The 20,128-nt window shown below is 50.4% G+C and overlaps 1 protein-coding gene across 5 annotated transcripts in view; it reads right to left on the bottom strand.

Annotated features, from left to right (window-relative positions):
* Positions 1-20,089, bottom strand: part of Mtss1 (MTSS1, I-BAR domain containing) — a 147,952-nt gene extending 127,863 nt beyond the window's left edge. For 2 of the 5 annotated variants that reach the window (XM_004634423.3, XM_004634424.3), the window contains exon 1: positions 19,495-20,089. In XM_004634423.3, the coding sequence (XP_004634480.1) occupies positions 19,495-19,566 (72 nt within the window). In that variant the 5' untranslated portion in view covers positions 19,567-20,089. The remainder of the gene's footprint in view (positions 1-19,494) is intronic. The other 3 variants (XM_023718773.1, XM_004634426.3, XM_023718775.1) reach the window with 2 other exon arrangements.
* Positions 20,090-20,128: the final 39 nt, after the last annotated feature.

The raw sequence follows: 20,128 nt of genomic DNA, 5'->3' as shown, positions 1-20,128 counted from the left end.
GACAGGCAGCTACCCTGAGCTACTAGGGACAGCACCTGGGCGTCCGACGCGTCTTCCTTGGGATTTCTTCAACCCCAAAACAGACGAATACTCACCACAGTACCGAAACCTCGAGCACACTCAGGCCATCAATCCTGGCCCACTGCAACACCATGAGGATCTCACTGTTAGCCCTGACCAAGTTCTTCCCAAGTCCAGAAATGAACAGGTACCCTCCACACCTACACCCTCTAACTAAGGAGCTAAGGGCGGGGGATCAAAGTCCTCTGGCTGGCAACTCGCCCTCTGTCCAGACGTCACCCTTATGGGAATCAAGGCCAGCTTCATCTAGCCAGTCTCATCCTAATCCACAAACCCAGGAAAGAGATTTTTTTTTTTTTTTTTGCTCAGGCTGCCTGAAGGTCAGGTCTGGTAAGGCAGGTGGAGCTGGAGATCGAACCGTGGTACCCTGCTCCTGACCGCCTTTGCACGAGTAGGTGCTTAAACAACTGAGCTAAGGGCAGGTCCCCAGAAAGAGATTTTTAAAAAGTCTATGGGGAGTGAGCTGGGGAGACAGCTCAGTGATCTAAGCATGGGCCTGGCAAGTGTAACGACCCAGGTTTGATCCCCAGTACTGCATCCACATGCTGTGCTGGCCCCGGAACCCTGGGCATGCTATGCTGGCCCCAAGGCCAGGTGTGGTGGCGCATGCCTGTAATCCCAGCACTGGGGAGGCTGTGACAGAAGGATCACTATGAGTCCGAGCTACACAGAACCTGCACCAAATAAATAATTTTTTTTTAATTAAAAAATTTTTAAAGCCTATTTAGCTCTGTGGTATAAGCACCTGCTTGGTAAGCACAAGGTCCTGAGTTCCATCCCCGGTACCAAAAAGATAAAAAGCCCACGGGTGTTCACAAGCATCACCCTCTACTTCCCTTCAAGGCATCTGACCTTTCCTAGGGATGTCATGCCTTCACACAAGTACCAGGAATAAATGAAATCACACATCTCCACTCGCATGCTTACTGCAGCGCCGTTTACAATAGCAAGGACACAGAATCCTTCCATGTGTCCGTCAATCGGTGAGTGAACTACGAATCTGCAGTGTCACCGTATAACAGAACACTACTCAGCCATAAAAATAACGAAGTCTGCCATTTGCAACGACATAGCCATTGTGGAGAGCAGTATTTTAAGTTAAATATGTCAGGCACAGGCAAGGATCATACAGACTCACTCGTGCAAAATCTAGAAAAGCTGATCTCACAGAAGGAGTGAAATGGCGGTGACCGGAGGTGTGGGTACTTAAGAGGTGGGAGGGACAGGGAAAGGCTGGCCAAAGGATATGGAATCATAGTCAGGTATGGGGGAGAGGAAAAGCAGAGGAGGCAGAAAGAGGGAGACAGCGCTAGACAAGCCCGGGCCTGGGCCAGGTGTGCTGGGGACACTGGGGTGACAAGTGTTACTGTCTAGATGTAACTGTCCCCCAGGAGTCTTCACTGTTTGGAAGTCTTACGTGACTGGATTAGAGTACCATGTGAGTGGATTCATCCACTGGTAAGTTCAGCACCTAAATGTGCCTTTGAAGGCGGGGCCTGGCTGGAGGCCTGGGGCGACTCAGAAGCAAATATTCTTCTCAGCTCCTCCCTTTTCTCACTACATCCTGGCTGCCCTGCAATGAGGCAACTTTCCTCTAACTTGCTCTTCTTCCACGCACTTCTGCCTTCAAGCCAACCATGGACTGAACCCACCAGAAACTGGAGCCAAATAACCTGTCCTTTACATTGTGAGCATTAGGAGTTGTGTTCCCAGGGATAGGAAGTGACCAGCATGGCAGGGACTGGAAATGGCTCGTGAAGGTTCTGGAACTTGTATTTCAGATGATGCCAATGTACCAAAACTGATTGTGGTGCACAGTCAGTTGTACAATGCTGAACATATTAAAAAAAAAAAAAAAAAGTGTGTTGTACCAATGTAAACAGGTGACAAGCACGATATGTAAATTATGTCCCCCAAAATGCTATATAAATAAGCAAATTAGGCCAGCCAGATAGCTCAGTGGACCAAAGCACCTGCTTAGGCAGGCACAGGGACTGAAGTTCGATCCCCAGCTTTCCATGCTGGCCCTGTCCCCAGGGCACACTGAGATGGCGATTGAGACTGGGCGTGGTGGCATACACCTGTAATCCCAGCCCTTGGGAGGCTGAAAACAGGAGGATCACTGAGTCTGATCTGTGTAGTGAGATCCCAGAGACCCTGTACTAAACACGTTAAAAAAAAAAAAAGCAAATTAGCTAATACATAAAAAGGGGCTCAGGGCAGTACCCGACACACAGAAAGGCTTGCAGGCGCCAGGTAATCTCACTCAGCATATCACCGGGAAAGACACTAAAAAATAACCTGTTTAATCAAACCACACACCCAGGCCAAGGCCTGTCCCTCTCAGTCCTAAGTGCAGAGCCAGCTCAGGTAGCAGGGGACACACCTCAGGGTTAAACAGTCACAGTGAAGACAGGAACACACGGAGGCGGCTGGGAGTGTGGTGCCAGACGACGCATCTGCCACTCCTGAGCAAACAGCAGAGTGGAGTATCTTGAAATGAATGCGCCTGCCTGAAGACGCTGACAGCCCGAACCACTTAAAAAACTACTTATCTGCCCCCACTTAGAGCCTCATCTCAGTCTTTACCAAATTAGCAACCCAAGGACGGTCCCCTCTCCCATCCAGGGGTGCAGCACGCAGCTCCCCGCCTACGAACACCCACTCAGGCAGAAGGCTGCCAAGAGCAGCTCTCTCCTCTGACAACCTATCTGAGTGCTAAGCCCACCTGTTTTAGGCAGTATGTAATTTAATGAAGTCTTAAAAAAACCAACTTCTAAGAACAGAAGACAAAAACCTCCTTGTTGGGAAATGAAAAAAACAGTGTGTAAATGTTACTAAAACTCAGAGGCAAGGTGATGTTGGGTTAGTCCCGATTTTTTTATAAGTTTCTTTCAAAGAAAAAAGTTGCTACCCACCTGAAAGTAGTTTTACTACACAAATTCAGAAGCTCAGAGGATGTAAGAACGGAGGAAGGCAACTGTAGAAAGATTAAGAGGCAACAGAGAAAAGGCCCTAGGGATTTTTACTGTACAAGTTGATGGAGAAGACCATATTCAAGTTTCAAAAGAAGCCTGCTAACCAAGCTGGATACGCTCAGAATGATTTAAGAAGGCAATTCCAATGTAGTCCTTCATGTCCTACACTGAGCCCACCTACCAAGAAGTCCCAGAAAACTCTTTCCCGAGGCCCCTGCTGCATTTCCAGGGGCCTTGGCCCCAGGGCAGGAGTCCCTAGGAGGGCACATTCATAGAGATTGGAAACATACCAGAGACCCCCCACCTTCTCCAGAGAGAATACAAGTTGTCACAACTTTCCAGACCCCTATATCAGAGAAAACGAAGCTCCTGCTGAGCACCCAGGTTGCTGTCATCCAAAAATCCCAGGCACAGAAAAAAAGACTACGCCCTAGGAGCCACCTGAGACTCTGACACATGGGGAGGACATCGCTGGGCTCCTCTGCAGAGTGTCGAACACAGAACTCAATCACACCAGGCTCCACAACGAAGGAAAGGACCTACACCACAGGAATGGGAAGGGAAGAAGAGCAGCAGGCCTGCACGAGGCCGACGACAAGCCCACTTCCCACCTGAGGAGAGACGTCCCTGAGTACATGACCCCGCTACCATCTTCTCTGGCCAGCAAGCCAGGGCTCCTACTACACTCCTGCAAACACCATACCACCACCGGCTTTACACCTCCACAGGGATTCAACAATTGAAAATTCCAACTCAGCCATCACTCTACCTAGCTCAAATGTTACCTCTTCCAGAATTTTCTGGGGCACCTCCTTCCCACCCACATTCCAGGGTCAGCCCTACTCACAGACAGCTCACTACAGCACAGGACTGGTAGTCTAGCAGCCAGCCATCTTCCAGGCAAGAGGCTTAGTGGGCACAATGACAACGTAGCAGAGGACACAACTGGTTCTTCCAAGCTGGAAAGGGTGACCAAGCCTTCAAGGGTGAGGTCCAGAGATGAACTACAAACAGACAACTACAAATGGAGGAAGACAGGGTGGCCTTCGCTCAGATGGAGAATGACACAATTGCAAGCCAGTTAGGTAACATGAGGACCGAGCTGAAGGGTCACGTATCGTGCAGTGGACTGGTCCCTTTGGGAAGAGAAGGATAATAAAGTGATGTTGATTTTTAGAAAAGGGGCCTCCTCTGTGCCCTTGAACTCTGCAAGGGCATGGTGACCACCTGACCCAACCCCCACGTACATGCAACCTCACCCCCAAGGGTGAGGTCTGGAGAACACCTGAGTCCCACTCTTCTCTCAGAGTCAGGGCCCAGGTAGGCATCTGCGGCACACAAGGATCAGGACCCAGCCAACTGCAACTTGGCTTGGGGTTGCATCTGGCTTTGTTTTGTGTCAAACAGAGGCCTGGGAAGGCATCCCACACACGGCACAGGGAATAAACTGTGTGTAATTCACTGGCACGGTTGGCTAACAGCTCTCCATAAATAATGCAAAGACCGCTTCTCCCAGCTTGGCCGCACTGTGACAGCAGAGGGAACCGGACACCATGCTGCCATATGGGGACAGGAGGAGGCCAGGGACCTGGGCCAGGGAAGGGGCAATGTGAGAGGTGCTAGAGCGCCAGGAGGACTGTCATAAGGAAAGAGACTCCATTTGGTTGAGAATAAAGTCGGCACCAGCAAAGGAGAAGGCACAGGGAGTTGGGTTCCAACCCAGAGGACTTTGTCAGGGCAAGAAGATGCCAGAGAGAAGCCGGCTGACCAGAGGTCGCGGCAGGGAGAGAAGAAGCAAATGTGCAGGCCCGGACGGGCCCTCTCTGCACCCTGACGAGCTCCACTATCACCACCACGGTTGTTAGATATCTGTCCCTTCTAAATAATTGCCAGGTATCACACACTATTTCTCACACTCTAGCTTACATATTTATCCCCTGGGGAGTTTGCAAAATGACAGGATTTGCTTTTCTTGGTCTAAGCTGGTGCTGGGATGCGGCTCACTTAGTCCGAGAGCTCTCTGGCCACCACATGATGCACACCACCTTGCAGGGACTCTCATTCCCTGCTTACCAGACCCCGTCCAGGCAGGGGCTGCAGCTGAGACCAAAAGAGACTGCAGCGAAGGGATCCCAGCTCAACCTTGATGCCAGATCTGACTTTTCGGTCCAAGAGCTCCTGATTCTGGGGAGGTCCAAGCAGCCAAAAAACCAGCCCCCAGCCCAGGCCTGGGGCTACAGAAAGTAGCTCAGGCAGCTGGTCTCACCCTGCTTTAGATATGGCTCCTGCTAGAACCCAGCAAGCGACAAGAACACACACTTGATCACAGCCAGGGAAGGAGCCCACGGAGAGCTGCGGGTTACCGGAAAAACCAGGCAGGTGCCTGCTCTACAGCAAATGGCAATCCAAAACAAGAACAATGCTTTGTGTAGGAAACAGCCTGAAAGGAACACACAGCTGCCTTCGCCTGTGCAAGCGTAACAGTCGCCTCTCATCGAGGCTTCCTTGGACCCTGGAGCAAGGCAGTCTTCTCAGGTGCATCTCAAGGCTAGGCGGCAGCACCGCCAGCACATCCGCCTGGGTCTGCAGTGACCGCAGAAAGGGGTCATGAGGAAGGGCCAGCAGCACCCCTTCTTTCCTTCCAGTGTATCCCCACTGAGCTTGGACTCAAAGAGGAGGAAGGCCAGGAAGCGTGAGAAGCCCCTGGCTCCTCCCAGCCCAAGCTGGGCACCTCTGGACCCTTCAGTTCCTGAGGCACAAGACAAGAACCTGCTTAGCCTCCAGCAGTGGGTGTGCAGGAGGAGGGCCAGGGCCCATGAACGCCTGTCACAGTGCCGTCCCCAAAACCACACTTCCCCACCCAGCCTGTGAGATGAAGGACTCCTACAATCCTCAGATAAAAGGCACTGGGTAAGCCCATCCATCATAAATACCAGTCCAGGGCTTTTATTCTCTAATTGGGACTTGCTTAATCCACTAATTACCGCTGTCCATCATGCCAATGACAGCCCTGGGGATAATCAATGGTTGCCACCCTCACCCATTTGCCCGAGCACACCAATAATAAATATGGCTATAAAAAGGGGGACTGCACCACAGAAAGTGCTCCGGTCGGGCCCCCCTCACAGAATGCTCCAGTGATAACTGTTACACCCTCACTAAGTCAGGGCAGCAGGTTCTTCCTCCCCCCGCACTACTAGACTACTACGTCTGATGCCCAGACTGTCTGTTTTCTGACATGTGGCTATGTCTCCACTTAAAATTTTAAAAACTCAACAAATATGTCCACTGTATCACCAAAGTTTTTTTGTTTTTGTTTTTGTTTTTTTTTTTTACAGTTCTATCAGTAAGTATTCTTTTGTCTATCCCCAAGCCCTCAGCCACATGGGGCTAAATTTCAATTTAAAAAGAATAAAACAGAACAGTCACGGTCTCAGTCCCACTGGCCCAGTTTCCAGGGCTCAGCAACCACGTGTACCTGGTGTCCACAGGACTGGGCAGCAGGTCTAGGACAGCTTTCTGAGCAGATGATGTTGGCCACCGTCACTGGCATCCGTGGCTGGCCAGCAACTGCAACTACGTGTCTTGGTCTGTTTTACAATATGTGTGTGTGTTTCATGCTCCACGTTTCTTTGACAATAAAACCCAGCTGCCTCTATTCTTCCACTTCCCCAGCCTGTCCCCAACACACACACAACCCAAGTGGATACTTACTGCCTTATTTCCTTTATCATGAGACAGCCCCTCCCTCAACAAAAGAGGGGAAGAAGAGGTGGTAAACGACTGCCTGCCTCCCTGCCGCCTTCCATTTGAGTGACCTGAATGTTCAAAGCTATGGAACCCCCTGACATTCAGGTGACTGTGCAAGTAGGCCCTTCTGCTTGGAGGTCCAGATAGCTCGCAGCAACCCGGGAGGGCAGCTGGCAGCGCTGGATCTGACAGCTGCTTCCTACCTTGGGAAAAGAGCCCCAGAGAGGGCTCATCTGTCCAACGCCAGGGAAGGATCTGCCCTCACACTCAGTCTATTCCATTAACTGCTGCTAAATTACACCCTTTCTTTTTAAAATGCAATTGCCGCATAAGTTCATCTCAGATAGGGGATACTCCGCGTCACGAGAGTGGCTGACTGAAGGGCTCAGAAGCAGCACCCGTGTGCATTTATGCCTCCCAGGACAGTAGATGTCTTCCATTCCTCCTAAGCTCCACCCTAGTGTACAGGGAGAGTCCAAAGCTGTTACTGCTCCATATGTTCATTCCTGCCTGTATCTACATGGGACAGTGCCCCCAAGCAAAACGTCCAGTGGCCTACCACCAGAGAAAACCCACGTTGTTTTGGGGGGATTTTTGTTGTTGTTGTTGTTGTTTTTAATGTATTTGGTTGTTGCAGGGTCTCACTATGCAGCTCAGACTCACAGTGATCCTCCTATTTGCAGCCTCCCCAGAGCTGGGATTATAGGTGAGTGCTACCATGCCAGGACTCTGCGGCCAGCTCAGCATGCCCAGGGGCAGAGCCAGCGTGGCACGTGGTACGGGGGTTCAAACCACGGTCCCTGCGCTTGCCTGAGCAGGCGCTTAGTCCACTGAGCTATCTTGCTGGCCCCTAAAAGCCCAAGTCTTATCAGCACTGCTTCAGACCCCCCTCTCTTCCCTGGGCGTGTCCTCTCCAACTTGGCCCCCAAGCCCAGAACCATTTCTGCCTTTTAGGGATTGGTTCTCAAGGCCAATGCCTGCAGCACTTTGCATAAACACCATGGCCTAGAGAGAAAGGTGCACAGGCTTAATCTCTGTTCCCTAACTGAGCACTCCAGGGTCCACCCTCTACCCTTCCCCAGTGTTGACAGCCTCCAGGTAGGTGCAGCGTGATGGCCACATGGAACCTCACCAGGGCTACGGCGTCACTCCGCTATGCATGCGTTAGTGTGTATTCTGCCAGTGTCTGTGGAACAGATTCCTCCTTTGGGGCAAGCAAAGGTAGCACCACCCCAGCTGCCAGGAATGACACTCTGATGGGCAGTGAACAGGCAGGAGCCACCAAAGTTACCCAAAACGTGGCACCTGTATGTACTTCTGTACCCACAGGGTGGGGGGTACACACTGGCTTGCCTCCACAGAGGGCCCTGGTGGCAGCCCCATTCAAGAACCTGGAAGGCTTGCTGGGTTCCAGTGGTTACGACCATTACTCTGGAGTCAGTCCACTCAACTTCAGATCTACTCAGTGGGCAGCCTTAGCAAGTTACTTAAATGCCCAGTGTAGGTCTGTCATCTCCCAATCACCTAGTAGTTAGATCTTACCTCGAAGGATGGTTCTGAGACTATGCAAAATGTGAGTGCTTAGAAGGCTGACTCGTCACCGGCACTGCTTTAATGAGCTCACATACAACACCGGTCTTCCTGACTGGGGTGTTTAGTAAGTACCTACTATGCACAGGCCTTGCCTGAGCTGTAGATAGACCATGCAGAGGTAAACGGGTGACGTCCCAAGAGACTCGGCCTATAAGAAGAAGGGTGGCATGCCGGCCACCAATCCCAAAGGCCTGGAAGGTAGCATGCTCCAGGCATAGAGCACTGGAAGGTGGAGACAGTGCACAATTCCCAGAGAGGGGTGGAGCCTCATCTGGGTCTCAGAGAATAAATGAGAATTTTCCTGGCTGAGAGGAAGGAATAAAAGAAGGGAAGAAATGCTTCTTACACAAAGAACTAGCAAAAGAAAGTAGAGCAGATGGTGCTATTTGGGGGCCCAGAACTCCGTTTGTCCACTTAGAACACATGCTTAAGTACAATCATGGCAGTGGGGATCATAAAGAAGGGGGTTACTCAGGCCATGGCGATAGCTCAGTGGTCTGAGTGCCTGCCTAGGCAAACGCAAGGACCTGGGTTCAATCCCCAGTACCACATTCCGTGCTGGCCCTGGAACCCCAGGCGTGCCCTGTAATCCCAGTGCTGCAGAAGCTGAGCCAGGAGGATCACTCTGAGTCCAAGCTGCGTGGCAAGTTCCTATACCAAATACATAAAGTTAAAAAAAAGAAGGGGTTTTCTCATCTCATGAGCTGCAGATGAGGTGCTCAGCCCACAACCCCTACTCATAGCACAAGCCCAGCAAGACCTAGGAGAATCGCTCAAATGTTCACGAAAATCTGTAGACTCTGGATTTACACAAAGTCCCAGAGCCTGAGGCCCTGGAATCTGTTAGATAGCCCACTCCTGGGCCACTCCTGCTCATCACAAATTACACATACACTGCAGACAGCAAGACTGGAGAACCAGTCCAAGAGCCAGAATGCCACACATTCCTCTGAGCCTTGGAAGCTGGGACTTCAGCGATTTCTCCTCCTGATGTACACATCTAGTTCATTCCACAGTGATCCCGGGGATGAGCCCCCACACATAAGAATGTGAACTAAGACGTCCTCTTTGGAAGACTTTCAACAGGTTTCAAAAACCTAGAAAAGCTCGTGCCTCGGGGCCTGGAGGAAATCCTGCAGCGGGGATCATTGAGCTACAAGGACATGCCCACTGAAGTTTGGCTTCCAACTAGTGAAAAACGGGTCGCAACCTAAATCTCAATGGAGGAAGCAGTGCTCCACCTCAGCTCCGAGGCGCATGCTCTTTCCTTGCCTAGAACGTTCTTCCCCTGATCGCCACAGGATTCATAAGTTGCTGTTCGTGTGTTATCTTCTCGGAGGCCCTCCTTCATCATTCTACTGATAAAACAGCCACAATACCCAGTCTTTCCCACTGCGCAGAACCACAAAGAGACAGCTCACGTATTCCTCTGTCCCTCGCCAGCCAGCCTCACTGCACCAGCATGTAGATTCCCAGAGAGAAGGCATCTGCATCCATTTTGTTCCCTGCGCTGCCATCCGGGCACTTTAAACTTAAACACACAGTAGGCCCTCAAATACGCGCCAACCAAATTAATTAATTATAGGCACACAGAACAGTGCGACAGTACACAGCTATCAAACCCAGCTTGTCTGACAACACACAGGAAAGAGGAGGCCACCAGGTCACAGAGTGATAACACAGCATCAGGTACACGCCCCTCTGTTTGAAATGCGTGCATGCTGTGGGCTTGTGTACCTAACCCACTTTGTAATCAAGTGTTTATGGGTCACATTTTTTTTTTTTTACCTAATTGAAGTTTCTAGTTTTTCTTCCATTAACTTTGTATTACTTGCATAATCATTGAGAAGTAATCCCTCAAGAAATGTTCTCAAAACATTTGCTGATTTTTTTTTAGTTAAAAGCTGTCTCCTCGGTCGGTCGCTTAATTAGGGTGCCCCTAATTAGTGCCAGCACAACATCAAAGAGGCCAGGTTCCCAGGGACCAGGTTCCAGGGGACTCCGGGTCTCCTTCTAGTTATGAGGCGACCTCAGTCCTGCCAGCAGCAGCTCAGACTCACGACTTGGCCACGGGTTCCTGCTGGCTCTGCTCCCCACTACCTGCTTCCTATTGGGGTGTCTGATGCAATCATTCAGGCCCAAGAGCACATCCTGCTGTGGAAGAGGCTTTGAAGTTCAATAAACAATCACTTCAAAACAAAGAGCGACCATTAAACCAAACTCAAAGACTTCCTTACTGGCTGAAGGCTCTCAGGGGCTGCGCCTGCCTCTGAAGTGAGCCCAGGCCTCACCGGCCCGGGAACTCATCACAGTCTCTGCAGCTGTCTCCAGTACTCCCTTTCCTGTTTCCCTCAGTCTATAGGGTGCAAGCTGTTCCTAGGATCTTAGAGGGAAGGTTCCAGAAGCACCACAAATGTGCCCTGCAGTTGTCACTTGGGCCTCACAGTTCCCACAGACTTCTCCCTGCTGCCAAGTTAAAGGCACCTGCGGGGGGACCACTGCCCCCAGATTCCAGGTCAAGAGCTGGTCACATTCCTCTTGGAACAGAGGAAGGCCCTTTAAAGCTTCGGGAACCCAGAGGCAAGCCAGGCTTTGCACATAGCGTACCTGGCTCCCCTTAAGTCCTGAAAGTAGAGGTAGGACCATCATCAAAATAGGCAGTGAAATAAACGCGCCCAACACAGAAATTGGAAAAGAAATCCTAGAACAGCACACTGCGAGTGCCAACCTAGCGCGGTAGACAAGATTGCTGACCCTGGGCTTGAATGAGCTTCCAGTCTCCCTCCACCAGCCAGGTACGGCATGAGGCTTCACCTCTCCACCTCAGTGTCCCTGTCTAAAATGGGGGCTCGCGGCAGTTACGATACAGTGCTGATTGCATATCACTCCCTCACTGGGTTGGCGGGAGATTAAATGAGTCCTTACACTATCTGTCAAAGCACTTAGAATAGAGCCTGCTGGTGCCAGGCATGTTAACACGGCCTGAGTAAGTACACCAAAACAGTGTTAGGTTGGCATGCCACCTAACCAAACGCCTCCGGTGGCTCTATCCTCCCGCTCTCACACAGGAGTCAGAAGCCCACCTGAGGACCGACCCCCAGAAAACCTTGCACAGACCTCTGTCATGGCTTGACTCACACTGAATTCCAATTTACCTCCCTGCCCCTTTTCTGGAATGAACAGCTTCAGGCCAGACGGTCACTGTCTCGTTGACAGGCACACTGCTCCCAGCAGCAGCACCCAGCAGCCAGCGGGCACACCATCACTTTGCTGTGTATGTGCAATATATTCTCTCGAAGTATTTATGCCATATTTCTTGTCTTTTCTGAAACCTGAATGTCATTATGGGCAGAGTATTCTGCTAGGAACTACAGAGAGCTCCACTCCCAAAACCACAGGACAGTGTGGTACAGCAGGTGTCACACAAGGGTCCGGGCACCAGGCACTCATGTGACTTTGACAAAAATTTCTTTATTCCAGAACCCTCACAGTAACCCCAAGGTGGGTGCTCTAAACCTACTTTACAGAAGAGGAAACTAAGGCAGAGAGAGGGGGTATCTTGTCTACGGCATTCAAACCCAGATCCCTTTGACACCAAAGTCAGCAGGTGCTGCAGGATTTCTACAGGATGGAATTTCCACACTGCAGCCAGCAGGAGGTGGAAGGTTGAGCAGGACTCTAGCTTGAAGCAGGTCCCCTAGCCCTTTTCAAGTCCTCTCCTATAGATCTTTGCTGTTCAGCATAGAAGCCTGTGGTCCTATATGACTGTTTAAATTTAAACTAAAGTGAATCAAACTAAAAATTCAGTTCCTTGATTACACTGGCCACATTCTGTGTGCTCACTCCTCACAAGTGGCCAATGCCAGGCGCATCTGACAATTTTCATCTTGCAGAAAAGCACAATTTACAGATCAATAAAACTGCGAAGAACCCTGAATTACATTTTGTTGCTGGTGATTTATATTACGATTTAAAGTGTAGCTCGGTGGTACAGAATTTACCTAGTGTGTATAAGGGCCTGAGTTCAATCCTGCATTCCACTCAAAAACTTAACCTAATGCTTCACTATAATTTTAACTTTTTTATTGTCAACTATGGTAAAATGACTCCTAACAAAACTCACCACCTCCACATCGTTCAGCTGAGGGTAAGTCTGTTCATGTTGTGCTCACATCAAAAGATGTTCTTATACTGAGGCTGAAAGTGTGTGCTGGTTTCCACCAGCTGATGGGGTCTCAGGCCTGGCTACGTGCTAGAATTACCCGGGGTGCCTCCAAAATCCTGGTACCCAGGACAGCACCCAGAGCACTGACTGGGAGCCTCAGAAGAACAGCGCCCAAGCCCTGATCCTCCAACTCCCAGAACTAATGGAGCCTTCCTTACCACCATACGTACCCCTTCCTCCCAGTGGGGCACCCCTGCCCAGCATTTTGGTCCCTGTCCAAGCCCACTCCTCCTGCCCTGGAAAGCCCTGTTTTATGGCAGGTGGCAGGGAAGAAAACCCCAGACAACACCTGCCACCCACCTGCAGCAGCTCACAAGGCCGCTAATGCTGACCAAACCAGTGGTTTTACTGCTGTCCAATTCTTTGAGGCAAAGAAAACAAATAAAAAGACACAGTTCAAAAGACACTCGATTGATTTTTTTTTCACCCACTTAAACTAGACAGGAAAAGAAAAACCACTTAGGAACCAGGACCAAGTCTTTCTATGCCAAGAATCCACACAGGAAGGAGGGATTGTGGCCAGCCCCTGAACTCCAGAGGCAGACCTGCAAGGGCTCTACCTACTCAATCCAAACTGGAAGCTACCAGGAGGTAATTAAACACAGAAAGCCCTTTTACAAGGTCTGGACACAAAATGAGTTCAAGGTAAAGAGTTCCCTTTGAGGAGTCATGAACTCTGGGTGAACTTGGTTAATGCATATGATTATAGAAGAGGGAGGAGGTACCAGGCTTACACAGCAGCCCAACCTCGGGGATACAGTCTCTGAACCCATGGCAGTCTCGGAAAACACCCCACGATCTGGCCTAGCCCTGAAGCTCCTCCAGCCTCTGCGCACCACAGAAGCCAAACGAAAGGGCATGCCAAGCCATGTGCTGAAGATCAATAAGCAGAAAAAGGAAGCACAATACATTAATGCCTCAAAAATTAAAGGTTTTTCACTAAGATGGCAGTGCTGGATTTGAGCGGCCCAGCCCTTAAGGGTCCTCCCAGCCACTGGGTTAAAGCCCTTTATTCCAGGCTGGCTCTGGGCTAGAGACAGAAAAGACCCCGATGCCCCCCTTGAGCCTCCCGCAAGAATCAAGCAAGTGAAGCGCTGACTTCTAAAAGTAACTCCCAACCGGCTCCACTCCGCCGATGAGCGCTCTGGGTCAGAGGCCAAGGCCTGAATGCCAGCTCCACCCTACCACAGCCTCACACAACACACTGCTCCATCCCCGTTCTCTCACCAATAAGAGGGGTAGAGGAGGGGACAACAGGCATCGTGCACACCAAGCACACAGTAGGTCCTCACCAAGTCCTATCTACACTCCAGCACAAAGAATGAGCACTACTATGTGCCAAGCAGCACACTAGAGCCTGGAACCCAACCATAGCCTTCAGGCTGGCCCTTGGGTAAAAAACAGCCGCTTGACACAAATGAGGCCACAGCAGAGACCAGTGAGAGCCCAGGCCAAGGCCTCGCGAGGACTTAGGGGTGTGGGACACTTCGGAGTGGATGAGCTGCTCCCAAGACATTCTGCGCTGGCAACGGCTTCTAGGGTGTTTTTGTGGCACTTCCTCAGACGAAAATTTTTGCAGTCTGAATCTAATTGAAGGTAGAACTTCAGCAATCAAATACAATAGGTTTCCTTAATACTCAGACAATTAATTCACTCTGTCTTCCCCGTTTGCTACTTAATAAGGCCAGATCAGCTACACAATCTACAAATCTGAGCTAACAGCTCAGGGAATCCATCACTTTTGTGTAAGAGGCCCCAAATATGTCTTATCCAACATCCTAAGCAGCTACATCTGTCCTTCTGGTTGTTTGGTTAGAGGAGTGTTACTTGTTTTTGCACAAGTATGGGTTGCGGGGGAGGGGGGAAGCCTCCTAAAGGCAGTACCAAGAAGTAATGGGGAATCCAAAATGATCTCATTTTTCAATACCCAATCTGAATGTCTAAAAGGTCTCATTGCGAAAGAACTCGGACCAGCTGCCACAAATCCTCACAAAGATAGAAAAGGCAAGATAAAACAACAGATAAAGCATTTAAGGGATCAATACTTTCAACCTTTTGCCCTCCAAGAATTTTAAAAACTGCAAACGAGCTAGCCAAATTATCAAATATCATTTTAGCTTCTTTCTTTTCTCTATAGCCAAGATGCAAAAGAAGAGGGCAAAGGACAAGCGGCCAGCAGCTGAGAAGACACAGCCTGTATGGGACACACGCTAAAAGCCGCTTTCCATTCACATGAAATGCAAATGTAACTGGGAATGCTGTATTCCTGTTTGCTTAAATCCCAGCAAACTTTGGTGCCTACAACATCACTGATAACAACCAGCACACAAGGAGAACATGTTACTAGAGAATATCTCTAGTCACAGCCCAACCAGGTCAAGGCCGACTGAGCCTCTCTGCCATGTAAACTGTGACCTAGGAATAACCTTCTCTCTGGGACATTATAAATCATACAATTTCAAAACAACAAACAAGTTCTAAACAATATGATTAAGTAAGGTTTCCAAGGGATTTTGGTCCAGAAACACTCAGCCAGAAAGAGGGATACACACAGAAGAGCCCCTAATCTCTGAATAAGCACCCACTCCAGGTTGTCTGCTGGCGATTTTACGACATCTTTACCGCTTCCTCCTCCCACTGGCCCTCAATGAGGAATCTGTAAAACCCTAAGCAGACACAGCCATTGGCTACAAGAAAAGCCAACATGGGGCCGCCATCTGTCCTGTTCAGGGACTCCACTTGCCTTCTTCTGCGGCTGTAAGCACTTGCACAGAGCAGCCTACCTCCAGAGTAAAGTACCTGGCCCCTGGCTGAGGCCCTGGCTGGGTTTCAGCACCATCCTAGAGAATGGGCTTAGGACCAAGTGCTCTCTCACGGCCTCCATGTCACATGGCCACTGCCAGGCGACAGCCCTCAGGTAGGCAGCTCCTCAAGGCAGGGCCTAGCAAAAGACCTTCCATGTAGCAGGCCCTCCATACGCACCAAGAAAGGGAACATCTCTCCTGACAGGAACTCCAAGTCAGCTTAAGGGAAAAACACAGGCCTGCAATCTTGATCCGGTGCTAGACCCACTACCCATGCTCTCGATCTCATGATAAGCAAGGGAAAATATCATGACGTGCTTTCAAACCACAAAGAGATTTCCATCAAATTCAAAGAAGTCCCTGTAGCACTTTTAATTTTAGGCAGAAGTTAGGACAAAGGATACTCATGGCCAAGGGAAGAGGGGGCACACCAGGGAGGAACTGAACAAGGCCCCCATTCTGCTCTGCACAGGTGCCAGTAACAGGACACCCGCCTACGGTGACACGTGGTGAGGAGCAGTCAGGTGTGGTTGGCTGCTTTTCACCCCATCACGTTATATAAGCCCCAGCACTCTGCTCAGCCAGGGCAAAGTGCTCCTGGAGCACCCGGCCCGCCTCCTGACTCCGAGGCTTAAGCAACCACAGTAAGGAAAATATTTGATTTTAGCATCTAAGTTTTTTTTTTAAGTTAATTATTAAAAGAAGACAGACAACCCTAGGATGAGATGCCCTCAAGTTTGGCCACCAAAACTCCCTGGTTTAAAAAACAAAACAAAACAAAAAAAAACCTAACTACCACCAGATGCGGGTTCAATTACTTAAAAGCAACAACATAAATCTGTTTACAGTACTTAGGCTGTCCTCCCTAGGACCTGGATTTTAAAAAAAGAAGAAAAAAATTCCAGGACCTCATTAATGTGGTCCCCAGCCACAGCCAGACCACTGCTTCTCCAGGCAAACCAATGAAGTCCTTTCCCTCCAGCCCTATGAATAGCTTTGGTCTCCCCTTTCCTCTGGGACCAACACATACCAGACAATTGGATGGGTGATTTACACCGATCCGGGCAAGGGCAACCAGTAAGTGATTTTGCACACGCACCACCACCGCAGGGTGGAGGAAAGGGGGAAGGACACCAGGCTGCCTCCCATCAAGGAATCAATAAGTTATTTAACAGCTGCTGCTTATTTTACATGGTGCTATACTGGGAGGGAGAGAAGTGAGGATTTCTTCCATACCTTTCTCCTAAAAAGGGGAAAACACACGTACCCTAACTGCTGAGGACTGAATGAAGCTTCTCTAGAAGGCCCCAAGAATCCTCTCTAGCTTTTCTCCGTCTTGAGCTTTCTTAGTTTTAGAAGATGGACAGTATCAGGCCTGGAATTTACTCCATTTTGTTTTGTTTTGTTTTTTCCTCCAAAGAGGAAATTAATTCCCTTCCTGCACTGCTATACATTTTAAAGAAACAAACATTAATTAGAAAAGTATTTTCTTTACCCTTTTCTCCCCATTCAACATGACTTTTCAGAAAATAACCTAAAAATGGCATTCCAAATCAGCTTCTAACATTTAGCACTTCGCCCTCAAAGCAAACTGAAAGGGACCAAAGACATGATAAATGTGTCACGGAGTTTAAGGAGAAAAAGACCAGCAAGTCATTAAAAAGTTAGCTCACTCCAGTTATTAAAAACCTGACTTTTCAGGCAACTGTGTCCGTCTGTATGTTTATCCCAAATGGTCAAATTTTTAATTTTTTAACTGCCATTTAAATATCATGCCATCCAATTCATGAAAAAGTCTTAGTAAGAACCTAAAAATAATCCGAATTGTCACATGTACATACAATCTTGGAAATCAGACACCCCATTTTTCCTCATCCCTTTACTTTCCAAAAGTCTAAAATTCTACAGAAACCAATACATAATTTAGTCTTCCACTCTATCTAGCTTTTAAGATCTTTCAGTGCTGGAAAAGAAACAATACAAACCAAAAACCTTTAAAATAAATGCTTTCCCACAGGATGCTGACTAAACCTATCAAACTCAAAGGCAAAGAACTCAGGATCTACAAACTAGAGTCAGTACTAAAGGGACTCATATTTTTTAAACTAGAACCTTGCAAAAAAATCTTAGCACCCACAAATTCCTGGACAGAGCACACCATCCGGTAACTAGGATATGGAAGGGAGAAGACTTAAGAGCCCACCCTTGGGGAAGGAATACCTTCCCAGGGGCTTTGGATTCAAACCAGGCACTGGGAAGAACTGAGTGTGTATTCTGGACTAAAGAACAAAGAGAAAAAACTCCAGGTGTGATTATTCTGGAGCTACAGTGAGATCATTTAGGGACCTGGTTCCTCCTTACTACTCAAGAATTAAAAATATCTATTTATCGCTTCTCCAAAAGACACAAAACACAGCTTTACCAACCCATCTCAAATTCCTCTTCTGGAGATCAGAATTTACCCTGAGTGCCTTAAACCAAATCTCGTTTGACTAGAAGGGGTGGAGAACTTAAATTAACAATAAATGTGGACGCCCACAGAAGAGGCCCCTATCTTTGTTCAAAAGAGCACTTCGTTAATTCTATGTGGACAGGGGCAAAGGAATGAAAGGGCCTGTCTTTGAAGAGGACCTAATCCATCTAATTCCGAATGACTGGATTAGAGGCATTCCTGGGCAAGCGGGGTCTGGCTACAGATTAGGCCACACGAATGTCAATTTCTGATAAAAGACACAAGCTATGCAGGATTTTAAAATGGACAAAACCAAGAAGAGGCACCTCGACTAAGTTCACCCTGGGTGAGGTGGCAGTTGGTTCCAAAAAGGGGAAGCAGGCAGTGACAGCTGAGCATTCCTTCCCGAAGTCCATCTCCAGGCATGAAGCCTCTCCAAACCTTGCACTTCATCAGACAAAAGCTTCTCCAGGCGCCAGGCAGCGGCTGGAGAGGGGCTGTCCACACCCACTTCCCCGCGCAGCTTTCCAAACGTGCCCACTCTTTTGGAAGCCGAGCTCTTAATTAAACACCCCCTCCCGGATCTGTCGAGGCAAACTGGGACTGGACTGGAGCCAAAGAGAAGCTCCCTAAATACACATGGGGGGAAAAAAATCCCCCAGCTCACCGCCCCCAATCGCTACCTCCAGCTAGCTATTCCGGCTGGCTGTATTTCCTACGGATGAGTAACATAGGGCCCTGGTCTATCTCTGCCCCAGAAAATCCACATCGGAGGATCAGGTTATCTCCAGTCCCACCCTTTGCAGGAAAAACCAGAGTGCTGTTCCCCACCCCCAACACACACACACACGCGCGCACGTACACGCACGCACACACACAATCTCCCCACGATCCTTCCAAGAGAAAAGCTGGAGTGGGGTGTGTGTGTCTGTGTGTTGAAGGGGTGAGGCAGTTGTTCTGGGGTCCCCAGATTTTCCTTTCAGGTTGCAAGTCTCAGTTTAGGGGCCCCTCCTGGGCTGCTCTGGGAACTTCTACCCGCGCCCCCCACACAAGGATTGAGGGAAGGCACGAACACCTTCACCAGCTCCGCACCAGCATAATTAATAATTTGTTCACTCCCCTCTTCCAGGTAGACCTGAAAGCCGAGGAGGGAGGCCTCCCTCCTACCTACCAGGCAGAGGACGCCTTCCTAAGGCCAGGCCGAGCCCTCCCTCCCTAACCGCCACCGCGCCAAGCGTCCCCACCCCGAGCCCCAAAGAATCAGGTGTCCGCCAGAGTGTCCTGGCTCCACCGGGCGCTAGCACTCAGCCCAGGGACAGACAATGGAAAACTTGCAGCCAGGGAGGGCCCCGGTCGCCAGAGCGAAGAGCCGAGGCGCCGTCGGGATAATGCGCGGGGACACAGTAGAGATAGCAGACACCCCCCGGGGGTCGCCCGCCTGGTGACCGCCCGCAACGGAGCCCGAGCAGGGGAAGCAGGTGACACCGGCGGCCGCGAGCTCCCGCAGGTGGCAGGCGATCGCGCCGCCGGCGAGGGCTGGGCGGCCACGCCGGCGCCGAAGGCCCGCGGTCTTGGGGCACGGGGGCCACGGCGGCCGCCCCGGCGTCCTACCTTCATGTCGCTGATGATGGTCTGGAAGAGGCCGCCGAGCGCGCCGCACTCCTTCTCAATCACAGCCTCCATTTTCCCGGCGCCGCAGGAGGACGCACTCGCGGGCCGCTGGACTGCGCGGGCCGGGCTCGTCACCCGGCAGGAACCTCGCCCTCGGGGCCGGCCTGCAGCCTGGTCTGCAGGGCGCGGGTGCGCGAGTCACTGTTCTCCGCCCCCAATAACAATGATGCCGAGAACCAGACCGATCCGCCGGGCGATTTGCCTACATGCACGGCTCGGCCCCTGGCCTCAAAAATGCCCGGAGAAAACTGACAATCAGGCCACCACTGGTGCCCACGACGGAGACGGCAAAGCCCATCTTGATGCAGAGAAAGCCGCCCGCCGACCCCGGGCCAGCGCCATTTAAAAAAAGGAAGATTTTCAGATTTAATTATTACTAAAAAAATGAGAAAAGAAATGACCCCGCCGCAAAGAGCGTCTGCTCGCGGCGCCGGGATCTGTTGCTCGCAGCCGCGGCCGCCGCCTCCTTTTCACTCCTGCGCGCCGGGCCCGCGCTCGCTCTGGCCGGGCTCCCGGCGACGTAGGAGGGGCGCACGCGCGCTCGCGGCCGTGCGTCCGCGGCGGGGACGCGGGG

Source organism: Octodon degus, unplaced genomic scaffold, assembly GCF_000260255.1.
Source record: "Octodon degus isolate 3935 unplaced genomic scaffold, OctDeg1.0 scaffold00062, whole genome shotgun sequence".
In the NCBI taxonomy this organism is placed as follows: domain Eukaryota; kingdom Metazoa; phylum Chordata; class Mammalia; order Rodentia; family Octodontidae; genus Octodon; species Octodon degus.
This window is presented reverse-complemented; position numbering and strand designations above follow the sequence as displayed.